At 44.1% G+C, this 17,334-nt stretch overlaps 1 protein-coding gene and 1 long non-coding RNA gene across 3 annotated transcripts in view; one reads left to right on the top strand and one right to left on the bottom strand.

Moving 5' to 3' along the window:
• ACOT12 (acyl-CoA thioesterase 12) overlaps positions 1-10,780 on the bottom strand; it is a 40,245-nt gene extending 29,465 nt beyond the window's left edge. Inside the window, exons 1-2 of the mRNA XM_084801650.1 lie at positions 10,533-10,780; positions 2,772-2,841 (exon numbers count right to left, since the gene is read on the bottom strand). Of these exons, the coding sequence (XP_084657776.1) occupies positions 2,772-2,841; positions 10,533-10,662 (200 nt within the window). The 5' untranslated portion in view covers positions 10,663-10,780. The remainder of the gene's footprint in view (positions 1-2,771; positions 2,842-10,532) is intronic.
• Positions 10,649-16,993, top strand: LOC311608962. 2 transcript variants are annotated; one of them, XR_014783201.1, is made up of 3 exons: positions 10,649-10,773; positions 16,469-16,598; positions 16,697-16,993. It is a non-coding gene; the product is annotated as an uncharacterized lncRNA (long non-coding RNA). The 2 variants fall into 2 exon arrangements; XR_014783202.1 differs by lacking the exon at positions 10,649-10,773 and adding an exon at positions 12,213-12,324.
• Positions 16,994-17,334: the final 341 nt, after the last annotated feature.

Here is a 17,334-nt window from a genome sequence, read left to right as displayed (position 1 = left end):
GAAAGCAAAACAAAAACAACCTGATGCCAACATTTTCTGAGTCTCTGTAGATGTCTTGTTGTTACAGTTTTCTGTTCAATGGCTCTAGGTTACAGATATGCATATTATTCTACAATCCAATGACATTGAAAAATAAAGGATATTTATTAAGCTTCTCACTATGCCTGCCTCCATCAGTAGACACACATAAAGTGGTTATAAAAATAAAATCTTCTGTCTAAATCTCTTAATAATAACTCTAGATAGGCTTGCTTAAAATAGTCAGAGCCAGACTTGTTAATAGTTAATATTCCTTCAAAGAAGGAGCTAAGCAAGGTCATTGGACCTTCACCTAAGAATCTAGTTACGCCTTCCAACTGCTTGTATGCAATTAGGTCCTAGTTGCAAGAAGTCCTCAGTATTTTCTGGAGAAACTAGGGTATACAGGCTAAAAAGTAAGACTAAGGATGGGGCCCAACTAAGCAACAGTGGAACAGCTGGTGTACATACCTTAAGGCTCCAGATATTATCAAATACCCCATAGGAAAAAATGTATTATAAATAATGGTACATTTATTTATTACTGTTATGTCTCATGTTATTTCAGATTTTAAAAGAAGAATTTATGTGAAGATTAGAATGGATAAATGAGATTATAGATGTTTAACTCTTGACTTCTCTCACTTTCTTGGCTCTTCATTACAAAAATTGTTCCTTCATTCAAGGTCATGGATGTTCAGAACTCCTGCTACAATGAAACTTTCTTTCTCTCAGGATCTGTAAGACCATTGAGAGGATATGGGGGGTGGGAGCAGAGAAAACCTGTACAATTACAGGCCAAAAAGTTATCTTTAAACTTGTAACAAGAAGGTTAATAATTAAAGGTCTATACATAGGTAATCTTAATTTGTTATTGCATGCTTATATGTAACTTGAAATTGGCTCTGGTTGCCTACTTTTTAGACTGAGGAGTAACAGGTTCCCAAGACATTTTGGATTAGGATAGATTTTTTTATGATTTTTTTTGTCCTGAAATTTTTAAATAAAAACAACATATGTATGATAAGTAAAATATATTTGACAAATAAAGTTTATTAATTTCTCAGGCCTACTCAGATTAACAATAATTGATGTAAAGATTTATGTCTAGCCTCTCTTTCTTTGCTAACTTTGTTAAACTTTAACTATTTGGATAAACTAAGTCATATATGAAGTTGTAATATTCTGTAGTGGTGTACTATTAAAGAATAAAATAGAACAAGGCTTCCAATCCCCCCCCCCATCTGTTATATTTATGGCTTTATAAAGTTCCCAGTCTCTCTATGGGCTACATTTATTATTTAAAGTTGTATTTTGACACTATAAGAGCTTCAATTCAAAAATTATAATTTTAAGGCTAAAAATTAACAAGTATAAAACTGTAAAATCCTAATCTTATTAAAGCTGCTAACTTCTTAGAAACTATTAAGGATAATTGGGACATGCAAATCAATGTGCAGTCATCTTATGAATGATCAAATTCTTTAATACGTTTCAAAACTATGCTTGTAATCATGTTAAGTACAAACGTAATTCATTTTCAAGGACAAGCTTTATTTAGCCTTCTGTATATATTTTTCAAAGTTAAGCCTAAAGCAAGTAACTAAAAACAAGCAAAGTTTGTTTAGTTCAGGTATACTTAATAGATAATGGTCCTCAAACTTGTCAGAGATCCGATAAATACAGCATTTAAAATGTTTAATGGAAAAAGCTTACTATGACGGATCCCAATTCCCAGTGGTGACCTCAAGGTCTCCAGAGAAGATGAAGGGGCTCAGCAGCTACACCTGGATTGTGGTGACACAAACCACTGGGTGAAACTGTCCCAAAGCCTCTCCTGTTGCCAGGACACCGCCCCCCCCCCCAGCTGATTGCCCCACTTTGCCTAGATAAAGTAGGTCAGTCCCCCAAGTCCCACCTCCACAGGGAAGCCTTTCAGGTCTTCTGGGCTGGATGGCCAGAGACTGATGCTGCCCTGGGACCTCTGCCCCCCCCAACGAAGCCATCGTCACCACAGGAGCCTGGTGACGAAACCAGCAAGGTAGTGAGTACGTCTCTATCATTTTAACTGATACAGAGGCCACTGGGATTATACTTCCTGCTGTGATTTATTCTTCTCAGATCTCTGATGGCTAAACCTACATTAACCTTGTCTGCTTGGCAGCCGTAGGCAGCGAACGTCTTCGCCCAAGGCAGCAGCCACCTTGTTAGTTCATCTCATATGTAAAAATCACGCCTTACTTTTGCTCCAGCTGGGTCTCCTGCTGAGAAAGGCAGACAGGTTTGCCTTGGCTGACAGCCTTCACATCAAAGGATAAACAGGGTTCAGATATAACTTTTTACTCTTCGCTTATTGAAAAGAACAAAGCACTCTCGACACACAAAATGTTCCTTTACAGTTACTGTGTTTGCACACGTGAGTTAGTGTTTGCACCGCACCAGCACAGAGAGACTTATTATTATCATTTTCAAGTAGGAAAAAAGGGCCATTAAGGATGAATGCTTGGACGCAGCCTTGCCTGACACTCCAATGCATCATAAGCTGAGAGTTACTTAATAAAACCAACACTAGATTTGTACTGAAAACAGTGGCTACAAGTGAATACCAGGGTGGTTTAAAAAAAAAAACTTATTTAATGCTTCTTGTTTTCTAAGAAATATGATCCTTGACTCCAAGTGAATAAGGGGCCATAAACAGCTGCTGCAAATGAACCAGTAAATGCACAGCAAGGGAAAAGGGCAACCCCACTCACCTGGCTGTGTCCTCAAACAGAACGTCATCCAGGGAGGCTGTGACGCAGGACATCCCGGCATGCTTTTCAGCTTCGAAAAAACAGGTCAAAGTATGTCATGTTAGTAGCTGTGACTATAGTTTTAGCAAAAGGAAAAAGACATAAACAGAAGTGCATTTCTTAGTAACACATGCCCTCACTCACTACAGTGCCAGGGAGCCCACACTTTCAGAATGATCTGTGTTTAACAGCAGGCCTTTTTTTTCTGTAAGTTGTCTCTGTGGTGTGATGATTACTCTACTTTCTCTGAATTTTAACTGAGGAATGAATCTCTAACTTGAATTTTTAAAACCAATACTCAGGAAATCTGGCGACTGTAAGCAACAATTTTGCACCTTTTTGATGACTCTAAATATTTCTGCATTATTATCAAGCATCATCCTTCTTTTATCTTATAAATAAACATCAAAGCTGTATCCACTGCCTCATCCAACCCAGCAGCGGACTATATTTAATTCACTAATGACTAGGAGCATGGAACAACCTGGAGCCCCTGAGATCACCTCCCACATTACACAGGAGTGTCCCTGGGGTCATGGGATATAAAGGGCACACAGGAGGCAGGCAGACAGCGTTTGCCATTTATTATTACCAAACTGACACCAAGTCCTCTGTGTGACAATGTTGTAGAGGGAGAGTGTCACTAAGGGGAGGAGCAAGGGTGAAAAGGCACTGGACATTTTCCCTGGTCTGTATCTGCGCTTAGTTTGTCCAGAATTGTTTAGATTATTGGTTTTATAATAATCTAAGTGGTTATACTGGTATAACATAAAATACCAGAGTTTATGCTATGTGGAAATGAATTTTAATGTGTGTTTCCGCCAACTTTGTTTTTGAGAAGAATTCAGTTAAAATCCAAACGGATTTTCATTGACTTTTTTTTTTTTTTTTTAGTCTTTCTACATAGACTAGGTTGGACAGAGACTCACTTTGTAGCCCAGGCTAGCCTCTGGCCCTTGATCCTCAGCTCTGCCCCCAGCCTTGGCCTCTTGGGTGCTGGGTTTTTAGATGTGCATTACCTTGCTTGGCTCAGTGGCTCTTTAAAGAACTTTTAGCTTCATCCTTAAACTTGAAGACTTCACAGCTGATGCACATTATGAAAAGATGACAGTGAATTAAGCTAAATTGTTGTTCGTTTGCATGTAATGGATTACAATATAAGTACTAACTGATCATCTCAGGTAAAGAGAAGTGAGAAATTAACCATCTGGAAGTATGTGTGAGAGTAGTGGGCGGGGAAGGGGCTTGTTAGTTATAAAGCAGCTCATCAATGGACTGACTCAGACGTGAACTCTGGTGCCCCATATGTGACCACTTCCATTTGGTGGAGAGGCCTGGCAGCACTCAGAGAAAGAATAAGCAGGCTACCAAGACGAGACTTGAAAGCCTATGACCATATAGTGGGGGAGGAGGTCCCCCTCGGTCACAGACATGGGGACAGGGAATAGGGTGAAAGTGAGAGGGAGGGAGGGAGGAACGGGAGGATACAAGGGATGAGATAACAATTTAGATGAAATCTGAATAAATTAAGTAAATTTTTTTAAAAAAGCAGTTCATCAAAAAGACAGGGATATGAAAGTGTCAACTCTAGACACACTCGGGTGGACTCTGCTTAAGTCAGTGGAACAGACAGGAATTACGCTCGGCTGATTTCCAGGAGTTGAGGAGAAATCTTTTTACCAGTCTACTCAGTGGTCCTTACAGATCCATTCTATGATCATCTCTTTAGGACTGACATTTCCAGAAAAGTGACGAATGTTTTTGAGAAACCATTCCGTAAAACACTGATAAAGGAGTGCCCAGACACACAGTTCGTGAAGGGAACAGGCTGTCGAGCTCAAATGCTCTTATTGATATGTGTGATGGTGATTGTGTACACCAATGGGATTTGCCAACTTTAAGTGATGGAAATAACTAAATTTTAGTAACCAATAAGGATGGAGAGCTGGCCACACACCTGTAATCCCAGCACTGGGAGTTGGGGAGTGTGTGTCGGGGGCGGGGGGGGGGGGTGTGACAGATCTCTGTGAGTTCGAGGCCAGCCTGGTCTACAAAGCCAGTCCAGGACAGCCGAGGCTACACGGAGAAACCCTGCCTCAAGCAACAAACAAACGGACGGAGAGCTGCGCTGCATTTTCCAGGTGACTATGACGTTTAGAGAACACAGTGCTAGACAGTATGTGGGACCAGGGCGAGTCAACAACAGATAACAGCGCCTACAAAGCATTTCTCACTTAATAGACCATGTCAATCACGGGAGGTGAGCACTACCATTGGTTCCATCTTTAAACGAGGAAATTCAAGTCTACAAAGATTCAAATGATGGCTAGAGTGGGTTGTGACCACATAAAATAGGAACTATAGGAACGAGTTGGGTAGATGAAGCCGAGAAGGCTCTCACAGAGCATCACCGAGGGTGGACCGCAACAGCCGTACCTTCTGCTATGCACGTGTAGGAACCAATAAAAAAAAAAAAAAGAAAAGAATGATGTGAGAGGTCAACATAAGGTTGTACAAGGTTATACATTGTCTTTTCTTCATTTTACAAGTGTGCCAGTCAGATGATATGGAATTAAAAGGACCAGATTATTCTGGCTCTTAGATTTTCATTGTCCTTCATACTTTCAATGACAACGGAAACACGTAAGAGACATTACTGATTTTCCTGGGGAAATTTGGAAGCAGAGTAGCTGAGTGATTATTAATCCATGTATTCTATGGCTGTTGATAAGTAGCACCAGTGTCCATCCTGTCTTATCTTTAACTAATGCGTATTGAACACCTGTGCTATGCCAGCATCTCTCCAGGTTGCTGGGAATGCAAAACAGCCACCGTCCCGGTTTCCACGAGGTGTAAAGGGAAAAACCAGAGCTTGTTTAGATGGGTTCACAGTGACAAAAATGATTTCGACGTTCTGAAGAAAACACGGAGCCCATGGCTTATGGAATCAGTGAAGGTCCCTGTAGGGCGAGCTGGAGTAAAACAGATATGAGAGGGGCGTGGAAGGGCAGGTTGCTGAGCAGACAGAGCAGTGACTAAGTAAGCTGGAGGAAGGCTGCTGTGGCTAGAGCGGAAACAGTGAAAGGGAGGGGGGAGATGGAGCAGGACCCTGACCAGGGTCTGGAAGCTTTTGCTTGTCATCTTTTTATTTATTTATTTATTTATTTATTTATTTATTTATTTATTTTGAGACAGGGTTTCTCTGTGTAGTCTTGGCTGTCCTGGACTCCCTTTGTAAACCAGGCTGGCCTCGAACTCACAGCGATCCGCCTGCCTCTGCCTCTCGAGTGCTAGGAGTAAAGGAGTGCGCCACCATGCCCGGTTGCTTGTCATCTTTTACAATTGTAGTTGTCAGATATCATTCACTGTCTTCTGACATCTGCTGTCATCAGTTGGCTGTACACTCTAATGCAGTTGGGCCAGCCATGTCTGCTGGTGCTGATGAGGTTGGTAGCGACTCTAAGCATTGCTCTCCTGCAGTGAGTGCAGCCGTTCCTGCTGCTGCATTCAAGACTTCTTCTTAAACGTGTCCGCTTATAATGTGCCCATGTGTGATAATCTTTTAAACTGATCTTATTTGATGATCTATGAATTCTTGAATGTAGCTGTATGGTTTGCAGCATGTTTGGGGAAACTTTCTCCTTTGGGAGATGTTTTACATATTGAAAAACTTTGTTTTATTTCCTTTCATGGCTATATGGAAATTTGTGTACATGTATGAGAAGCTGGGGATTTAATTCTGACCTTATGCATGGTAGGCAAGTGTTCTATATCATGGATCACAATCTCACCTTTGTTTGTAAGATTAGATAATTATATAGATACATCTTTTATTGTTATTTTTGCTAACTTTCCCCCCAGCCATTTTCAATCTGTAGTTAAGGCTATCCAATGTATTTTAAATTTTAGATGCTATATTTTTCAGTTATTGAGTTTCCATATTATCCTTATAAAAAACTCTCTACTTCTTTTTTGAGATTTATTGACACTTTTATTCTTTACTATAATATTATCAATTTCCTTGAATATAACTACAGTTCTTGAATTTTAATTCCAGCATCAATGTCATCTAGAGATTGCTCTCCATTGATTTTGAAGAATGAATCATGTTTTCTTGCTTAATTGCTGATTGGTTGTTAAAACAGTGGGTTCTGATGAGCTCTTTGGAAAGTATTTGTTTTGCTTTCATTGTTTTCTTGAAACAAAACAAAACAGGTAGTACAGTTCACTAAATCCAAATGGTAAAACCCTGTCATTTTAGAGAGGGACATGGTTCCATCATGTTCTCTGGCGTCTGCTCTACACACACAGAATTCAGAGTGTGCCAGAGATCTGCCTCACTGGCTTTCTTTTTCCTGAAAACATCTTTCTTCATATTTCAGACGATGTGTTTTCCTCAAACATTGTATTTGGATGTTCAAACTGGCAAACCTGTAGATTTCTAACTAAAAATTTTGCTGGGAGGGGGAATAGATAGACTATTCTCTCATCCTTAATATCATTAAACACCCCCCCCACACACACACCTCATAAAACTAAACAAAGAAGAAAAAAGAAAACGTGGGGCACTACCATTCTCCTCTTCTGTGTGTGACTTCCATGTATTTCAAACACTTCCATTCGGTTCCTGGTTGCCTTAATTTACCTTCATTTGCTGTTTTGTCTAGAGCTCATAGTTGTTATCTATGGGGCAATGTTTTCTGATAGGAGATACTTGACCAGGGTAGAGGGAAAACCTTTTTAGCTTTTAGTAAAGCATAGTATAGTTGATTGTCTACAGTCTTCCTACCATCTGAGTTTCCAAAAAAAAGTCAAACCAGAAACTTTTATGTCAATCACATTCAGTTGCCTCGGAATGAGGCATCATCATTATCAGCGATGACAATCATTTCTAAACTTGCTTCTTTCATTTACATGTGGATAAACTTCATACTTCAGATACCTTGTTTCATTGTTGTGACCCAACTCAAATCTTGCTAAAAAATGGTTGAAGCAGGAACCAAACAAATCACCAAATAAAACAAAAAGACTGTAGTTGAAAAGGTAGCTAAAAACCTACAGGTGACTGACACAAGGGTGTTACATTGTATTAACACATTAAGAAAAGTGAAATCTCCTTTCACTGTTTCTATCCTAGACCCCCCCCCAGAATAATGGGAGGGGCCCAAGGAGCCCTACATTCTTGAATACCTTCAATAAAGTTCACCTCACCTAAAAAAAAAAAAAGAAAGAAAGAAAGAAAGAAAAAGGAAAAAGAAAGAAAGAAGAAAAAGAAAAGTGGGGACCCATAATGTTCTGAACTTTACTTCTGCTGTATGCAGTATAAGGGGTACGACTAGAACTCCCTTGTCTAGTTTTTCATCCGAACACACATTTGCTCAGAGCTGAGACTAGGCAGGGGTAATGAAGGCTCAGCACAGGGGGCTGGATTTAAGACTAGGGTCCCTGGGGAAATGAGGAAAGGGCATTGAGGCTAAGGAGCTAAGCCATGGGAATGGCCAAGAAAAGAAGAACAGGGGGTGAAAAGCTTGGCACGTACTAGAAGAACACCAGAGAGCTGCTATTGCTGCTATCAGACGGTCTGGAGGGGAGAGAGTTTCCACGGAGCATGGTTTGTGTGGGAAACACACAACTGTTGTCCTTGTTTCTAATGTCAACGGCCTCTGGTGGAGGAGCATCCTACAGCCAGTCAGTCTGGTGTCCTAAGCCAGGCTCAGAATCTGTCTGTCTGGCCCCTCAGAGAGTGGGTGAAGGATGGGGAGAGTCTGCAGTTTTACTTCAAGGATGATGGGAGGACACTGAGAGGGTGGGGGAGGGGAGTAGGAGTCGCTAATATGATTCATGTATTTAAAGGTCACCGAGTATAGATAATAGAACCGGGAAGCAAGATAGCACTTAGGATGGGAAAGGAATCCCTTCAGAAGGGAGGCGTGGCCTTGAGCTTGTTTGGAGGTTCTAGCAGAGGAGCGCAGCTACTCCTATACCCTTGACTGAAGACTGGTCCTCCTCTATTGGGGAAAGCGCAGCTTTGGAGAGACGCCCATGGAGCGGTGAGGGAGGAAGGGGACACCTGCCTAGCCAGCCAGATCAGCCGAATCAACCCTGGCGATCAATGGGGTGACAGTAGGCCGACTACCAAAATGAGACTTGTTAGCCTGCGACCATAAAGTGGGGGAGGAGATCTCCCTCGGACATGGACCTAAGGGAGGGAAATAGTGTGGGGATGGGAGGGTAGGAGGAAGGGAAGGATACAAGTGATGGGAGAACAATTGAGTTGTAACCTGAATAAATTAATTTTTAAAATGTTTCTAAAAAGAAGGGAGGTGTGGCAAGCCTCACTTGTATCCGATAAGACTACTGTATCTCTCATTGGTCTAAAGATGAGAGAAGTCAGCCTGTGTATAGCAAACCCAGGTACTGTCCATCCCAGGCTTTCAGTTAGAGGAATCAGTTATATTATAATGGGCTGTTTTCAAAAGCAAGGTTTAAGTGTAAGGCAATCAAAGTCAGATCTTAAATCAAGCTGAGAAGCTGCCTTTTCTTGGGCAGCCCCAACACCATGCTATGGGCTGGGTGGCTCGGACAATAGAAATTTAGTTTCCCACAGTTCCAAAGGCCGTAAAGTCCACATCTGCCCTATTAGAGTGGTGGAGGCCTCTTCCTCCTGATTTGCAGAGCGGCGCTTGCTGTAGCCTCGCATGCTTCTAAGATCTAAGTCTTTAGTTCCGTGCGTGGGATGAGGATGCGCTCATACTATCTCTTGATTATTTGCTTATGTGATAGAGCCACACCGGGGAAGTGTCACTTCCGAAATAGAAACTTTCGGGATGGCAGGAAGACACCATTCAGTCTATATCAGATGTTTTGCCTGCCCCACCCCTCACCCCCGCCCCATCCCCAGTGCTGCGGATGGAAGTCAAGGGCCTCATTGAACCAGGCTAGCCCTTCACACCTGGGCTATACTCCTCGGCCTTGTCCTTGTGATTTCACTTGCATTCTCTCTGAAGAATATCATTGATTCCCCTGACTGCCTAACAGTTAATGGCAGTACATTGAACAAAAAGGGGGGTTCTGGCAAAGGAGGAATCTTTTACCAAGGAAGCATTTAAATTACCTGTGAAAGCATGAACTGTGACTGACCCTGTCAGAGCACTTCTGTTGTTGAGGTAAATAGGCTAAGCCTGTGCGCGCGTGCGTGCGTGCGTGCGTGTGTGCGTGCACGCACACCTGAGCATGTAAGACTGGGGGGCTTCATGCTTGCAGTGTGAACACTTTTTCCAGCCTCACTTCTACTCAATCTTTAGAATTTTGAATATGGCTAAGTATAGATATAAGGAATCTATATGACAATGCCGTGTGTGTGTGTGTGTGTGTGTGTGTGTGTGTGTGTATGTCCACTTTATATTGTGCGTTGAAGGGAGTCCTGCGAAATAAACATCCAAGGACTACTGGTCTATGTGGCTGTCAATCAATTATCTTAGCCATCGCTCCCTTCTGTATTACAACACTTAACTGCTCTCAGCTCTGAGAACATTGGCCTTCCCTTCCCTTCCTTCCTTCTTCCAAGCTATTTTTTTTCTGGCTTCCGCACTAGCTTAGCGTATCCCCCAGCTCCAGACGCTCCAGCCCTTCAGGACCCCCGGACGCCATCCCATCATCGCCCTGGCCACCAGCAGCAGCCCGCCCCTCCCAACGGTGCCCTCTCCTGGGCCGCGCACCTACCCGCCAGGCAGGCGGTGGTGTCCATCCACTTGAGCAGCTGCCCCGCGCTCAGCTCGCCGCGGGAGTCCGCGTGCGCGGGCTGGATGGCCTGGCTCATGAGCACCTCGCCGGGCAACACCGCAGGTTCCATCTTCCAGGCGGAGAAAGCCAGTGGAGCAAGGACGCCAACGCCAGGCCATCCTGCTCCCCCGGGGCCCGCCCCCGCTCCAAAGGGCGCCGCCCGCTGCCAGGTGCTTAGGAGGTGAGAGGTCAGGGTCCCAGGAGTCACCCGGGGACTGCAGCGAGGAGGGCGAGGGAGGACGCCTGCCTTTCTCAGGGCAGAACAGCTCCCAAACGCACTGGGCGGAGACAGGTATTCTCTAGAATGCAGGACAGTGGTCACCTTCTGAAGATCTTGGCAGAGGAGGGAGCCTAAGAAAGGATTGCATGCTCTCCAGAGAAGGCAGAACCTTTGCTGTGGAAACGTTTTTTAAAGAGAGCTTGGCTTCTGGGCTTTGTTGCTTGCCGGTTTAGTAGTAGTTGGCCCTTTGTAATTTTTTTTTCCCCGTTAGGCATTGCAACACTTACTGCTCTGGCCTTTGTTCAAACTCTACCTTCGGATTCTATAGCGGCTCCAAAGATCGTTTTGTTAGGAAATTGATTCCACTGCCAAGCAAACGGGAAAACAAACGCCACGGGAAGCCGGGGTACATGTATTACAGCCATGCAACTAGAGTAGGCAGCATTCTGAGTTTTATCTAGAAAATACAAGATCAGAGACTGTCACACTGTTACCAGTGGTCCCCCACAGGTCCCCAGAGACGCCTTCTTCATGGGAGAAAAAATCTAGGTAGGACATTGCATATGAACTCAGTCCCATACTCGGGGGCAGTAGCTGCTGTGCTTGTAGGGTTTCAGCCAGTGGCTTTACTAAGCAGTTCTCACCAAGGATACAGGGGCATCGAAACTCTCCAGTGCCGCCGGGATCGGGATCCAGGTTTGGAATAACGGAGGCCTGGAGAGGTGAAGTGGATGGTCTGGTATTGGCCAAACCATCAGGACCAGCTGGCTGGAAGCCAGGGCTTCCTGCCTGTGTGCTGGGACCTCACTGCCTGCTGGGAATGGTGCTACACTTTCAGCGTTAGACCTCTGCCCACCAAGCCCAGCCTGGGAGCATGAAGCAGGAAAGCCTGGGCCTTTAGAGATTTATTTTTATTATTTTAAATTACGTGTATGTGTGTGCCCGCATGTGGGTATGTGCACCTGAGTCCAGATCCTCACGGACAAGCCTTAAGCTGGAAGCACGGGACCGCCCTGGAGCTGAAACTGTAGGCAGTTGTGAACCGCTTGATGGCAGAGCTGATAGCCAAACTCAGAAAGAGCGATAGCCGCTGCTGACCATCTCTCCAGCCAGGATCCTGGGGATTCTGCCTCCTCTTTCAATACCCACACATTTAATAAGTAAAGAGAAAAGGAGGCACCGAGTTGATGGCTCTTAGGGTCCTTTATATCTGGGCAGTTTCAGAGTATATATGCACAGATAAAAATGGAACACCTTCAGTTAGGCAAGTATTAAGTTAGATTTTATAAGAAACATAAAAATTACTTTTTAAAAAAAGGTCTTAGGTAGCCCAGGCTGGATTTGAACTTGCCTCTATGAGATTACAGGCGTGTGCTGCTATTTCCTATTTTTGCAGTGCTGGGAGAGTGAACCCAGGATCGCCCGAGGGTTAGGAATGCACCGTACTAAAATGAATCACATTCCCAAGCTCCAAAAGGGACTTTGAGTCCAATGAAAGCTGTTGTCTGCAAGGTGATCCTTTTTCATAGTCATATTGTTATCCAATGACTGTGTCTGTATCATTCGTGGTTACCCACTTCAGAAAATGCCTCAGGCATTCTTAGTATGTCTTCATGTATCTTCTGTAATTGCCGATCACCACCATTTAGGAATCTGTGTGCATTAGGTGACTGTTCAGCGTGTGTTCACTCCATCCACCGATAACTCTGGGAGGTGTTCACTGATGTTGGACCTGGTCACGTGACTTGCTTTGGGATGAACAAGTATACCCCAGGTTTCACGCATAGAGGCACCTTGTAGTCTCAGGGACATCTGACTTTTGCCATAAAGAGAGTCTTTTACCCGACCAATAAGTAGCAGCATCTGACTGGATTCACACATTCAGTCATGTGACTGGTGGTCCCCACAGCGCCGTGGCCTTGCACACACAGAGCACCCAGCAGCAGATGCAGACTTACGAATGAGTGAAACATTAGGGCTTCTAATTGCAGGCCAGTGTGATGTGTGGGCTCATTCATTACACAGCAGTAACAGAGGGAGTTTTATCTGTGAATGCTTGGGGAGATCTATTAAAGTATTAGAAGTAAAACATCCGTGGGCCAAGGTGTGTTACTTTGGAAAAAAAAAGTGCTAACTAAAATGATGACATTGGGGGCTGGAGAGGTGGCTCAGTGGTTAAGAGCACTGACTGCTCTTTCAGAGGTCCTGAGTTCAATTCCCAGCAACCACATGGTGGCTCACAACCATCTATAATGTGATCTCATGCCCTCTTCTGGTGTGCAGGCATGCATGCAGGCAGAACACTGTATATATAATAAATAAATCTTTGTTTAAAAAATAAATAAATAAAATGATGACATTGAATTTTGCACCTTCACAGGCTTGAGTCCTTACCAACTTTAGACATTTCATAGATGTTTAAGCTTGGGCATAAAAAGACATTTTCCAGAAACACGATTTGAAGTGAGAAGACACGTGTCTGTCTATGTCGGTCTAGAGCTATCTCAGCAAAGAATAGACATTGTATCCAAACTCCCTACTGTGTTCCATCGTCTTTATCACCTCTTGATTGGATGGCTTGATTACAGCTTCATCTCTTTTGTTGGAGTCACACTAATTTTCATCTTGACAGACAGACAAACTCCTGAGTTTGTTGGTTGGTTGGTTTATTTCGTTTTCCTGAATGGTCTTTCTCTCCCTTTCACAGTGAACTGTCATCTGCATGCGTGAACATTTTCTATTTCAAATACCCTGGCATAAAAATTTCATTATTTGAAGAAATACCTCACACGTGTCCCTCTGTATCCAGAGATACCTTTGGTGATGAACAAACAATATATAGATAGAACCAGACCTTTTTTTTTTTAAGATCATGCAGAGAACAAGCGAACTTCACAGGCACGGAGCTGTAAGTTACATGATCTCAAGAAATGAGAGATTCTTCAGGATGCTGAACAGGGAGTCATGGAAACCCCTCCCTCTGGAGAGAAGGCTGTCTGCCACAGTTCCTGCTGTAAAGAATGTGGAATTCAAGAGGAGATAGAAAAGGACTGTCGCATAAGCAGACCCTCAGACAGGAATCGGAGAGCTCGCAGTTGGCTGTTGTGGGAAATGAAAGAGCCTTGGGGAGCAGCTAAGTGGGGTGTCCAGACCAGCAGTACGGCTTATTAGGAACATAGAACCTCAGCCCGCATTCCTTCTCCCCCCCCCCCCCCGCCCTCAGGCATCCTCAGTCAAAAAGAGAACTTTATTAACATTCCCAGGAAAGGTACAGGCACATTCAAGCTTCCTAACAGATGCGTTAGCTGCGATAAAACGCCACGACCAAACGCAACTCATGGGAGTAAGTGTATTTGGGCTTACAGTTGCAGAGGGATGAGGGTCCATGAAGGGCAGCAGGCATGGCAGCAGGCACAGAGCACTGAGAGATCACTTCTTCATTACATGCAGGAAGCAGCAGGGAGTAAACTAGAAATACAGCAACACCATAAATTCTTCTGTAAAAGTAACTTTAAAGAAAATATTTGTTTATTGATTATGTATATAGTGTTCTGCCTGTGTGTACACCTGCAGGCTTTTATTGTTGTCTGGGAGGCTTACTACCTCTTTCTGCTGGCCTAGGCCTAGTCCTGGAAGCTTCTAGCCTCTATACAATCTAACATAGTCCTAGGGTGTTTTCAGCCTCTGAGACTTACTTAATAAGCTCACCCTTGTTCTTTCTGAGCTCTGGGTTGCCTGGTTCAACTCAGCTGTTCTGGCTCAAACTCTTCTCCCAGCTGACTTATTCAATCTGGCTTCTCTCTCAGCCTAGAGTTGCTCTGCTTGGCCTCAAACTAACTCAGCAATCTGCTCTAATCCTCTGGCTTCTTCTCATTTTCTGGATCATTCCATCTTCACCTGAGTTCTCTGTCTCTGCAGCCCACCTCTCTAGTACTGTCCTGGTAAAACTGCGTCCTCTCTGTAAAACTGCCTGTTAAGTAGCTTGGGAGTTGGGCTTGTCCTATTCTGTCAAATCTTCTCCGATTCATCACCTTTTCTGCCTCTCAATAAGACAGCACTTTCAAACATGGGTGCTTCCTTCTACAAACTATCTTTACCTTGTTTGGGATTAGGCATGAACCACCGTGCCTAGACCTAAGCTTTTCTTTACCTGATACCTGCTCTATACTAGGCTGGCCTTGAACTCAGATCTGTTTGCCTCTGTCTCCTGGAGTAAAGGCGTGTTTGCATTCCAGCCTGATCACACAGACTTAGAAGAGCTTTGGATGTGATCTCTTGTCAGATCACACTCTTTATTTTTATTATTAATTTATTTATTTACTCACTTTACATCCCTGTCATATGTCCCCTCCTTTCTCTCCTCCCAGTTCCACCCTCCCTCCCTCTTACCCCATCTGCCCTCCCCTATTCCTCAGAAAAGGGACCCTTCCCTACTGACCCACCCCCCAAAGGGGAAGTGATCCAAAAGCCAACAACAGAGTACATGTCAGAGACAGCCCCTGCTCCCCTTACTAGAGGACCCACATGAAGCCTGAGCTGCCCACTGGCTACATCTGTGGAGGGGGCCCAGGTCCAGTCTGTGCACACTCCTTGGTTAGTGCGTCAGTCTCCACTAGCCCCTCTGGGCCCTGGTTAGTTGGCTCTGTTGCTCTTCTTGTGGAGCTCTTGTCACCTGAGGGAAGGGGAAAAAAACCTGGAGGCACCATAAACTTGTTTGTTTGTTTTTCTTTTTAAAGTTTTTTATTTAATTAATTTATTCAGATTACAACTAAATTGTTATCTCATCACTTGTATCCTCCCATTCCTCCCTCCCTCCATCCCTCCTGCTTTTACTCTATTCCCCTCCCCTAGGTCAGTGTCCGAGGGGGCCCTCCTTCCCCACTATATGGTCATAGGTTATCAAGTCTCATCTTGGTAGCCTGTTTATTCTTTCTTTGAGTGACACCAGGCCTCCCCACCAAGGGGAGGTGGTCAAATATGGAGCACCAGAGTTCATGTCAGAGTCAGTTCCCGCTCTCCACATAACTGTGGAGAATGTCCTGTCCATTGGGTAGATCAGAGGAGGGGTTCGAGGTTTACTACTTGTATTGTCCTTGGTTAGTGTCATAAACTTTTAAAGCCTGCCTCCAGTAACATACTTTCTCTAGTAAAGCTCCAACTAGTGCTACCAACTGGGGATCAAGTGTTCATATACTTCAGCCTGTGGAGGGTGGTTCTCATGCAAACCTCCGCAGAAGCCCTGTTGTCTCTCCCAGGATGCACAGAAGTTAAGGCCTCTTCATCTACCTATATGCTCCCTTGATAATGGTCAGTTCCATCTTGAAAAACAAAAACAAAACAAAAAAATGCACCATAAACTTTTTGTTTGTTTGTTTACTTGATTTGTTGATATTTTTCTTTAGTTCTCCTTCTCCTCTTCCTTGACTTCCTTCTCTTGTTGGCTTGTTTCTCCTCCTCTTCCTCCTGTTGTTGTTGTTGTTGTAAGTTTTATTTTGTTTTGTGAGGTAGAATCCATATATCCCTGCATGGCCTGGTAGTCTCTATGTGCTACAGGCTGGAATCATATGTGCAGCAATCCTCCTGCCTCAGCTGCCTAAGTGTTGTGTTTACATGCATATGCCACCTCAGCCATTTTTTTTTTCTATTCTTTTTCTAGAACTGCCTTTGTCTGGTTTGGCTTGGGAGTCTTGGAAATGCTCTCTGGATTCTGCAGCTCGAAGCTTTGTACATCTCTGTTGTGCTTTAAAAGCCTAGAATTTGCCAGTGAAGCTCTTGAAACCACCAGGGTTTGTTTTGGGGGGAATCTTTAAATTATGGATGTATTTTTTAAATAGTTATTAAGCTATTCAAGTAAGCTAGCTGGTGTGGTCATTTCTGGTTTCAGAGGATCGTTGCTGTTTGTCGGGAGCCGCTCCGCCATTACAAGATGACGCTGGTTTCCTGTTTCCTGGTTCTTCACGGAAGCCCTTGCGGCCAGTGCGCATGCGCAATTACGTCACCCTTACATAACCTGCTTACACAGACGATATGCTAATTAGGTATTCTCTAGAGCGCCAATGATAAGAGGACACGTCCCTATACGCCCCTGAATTCCCTATATAAGCCTCGGGTTTTTGGGGGAAGAGGTCCTTCTCCATCTGCTATCAAAAAGAGCTGTACAATAAAATCGCTGTCGGAAGAATCCTGAGTTGCCGCGTCTCCTTTATCGGCGAAGGCTGCGCGCGACAGCTGTTCATAGCCGCTGCGCTCATGGCTGGGCGGCACTGTGCCAGCTCTGCTAAGCCCCGCTTGACAGCTGTCCCTTCCTGACTTTTTGTTTCACCACAGGACTCCATCTCCTGCCCACAGGGTTTTCTTGCCTTCCAAACTGGTTTGCAGGATTCTCCTGTCCTTCAGAGATGCCACAGGTGAGGCTCTCAGGGGTGGGAAGTGCCACCTGGAGCCTATAAGCCTTCTCCATGACTCTGCTGTGCAGTAAACCTTAGTACCTCTGTTGTTGTAAGAGGTATTTCACCAAAGGGA

Source organism: Acomys minous (genome assembly GCF_964271855.1).
Source record: "Acomys minous genome assembly, chromosome: 11".
NCBI classification, from domain to species: Eukaryota; Metazoa; Chordata; class Mammalia; order Rodentia; family Muridae; genus Acomys; species Acomys minous.
This window is presented reverse-complemented; position numbering and strand designations above follow the sequence as displayed.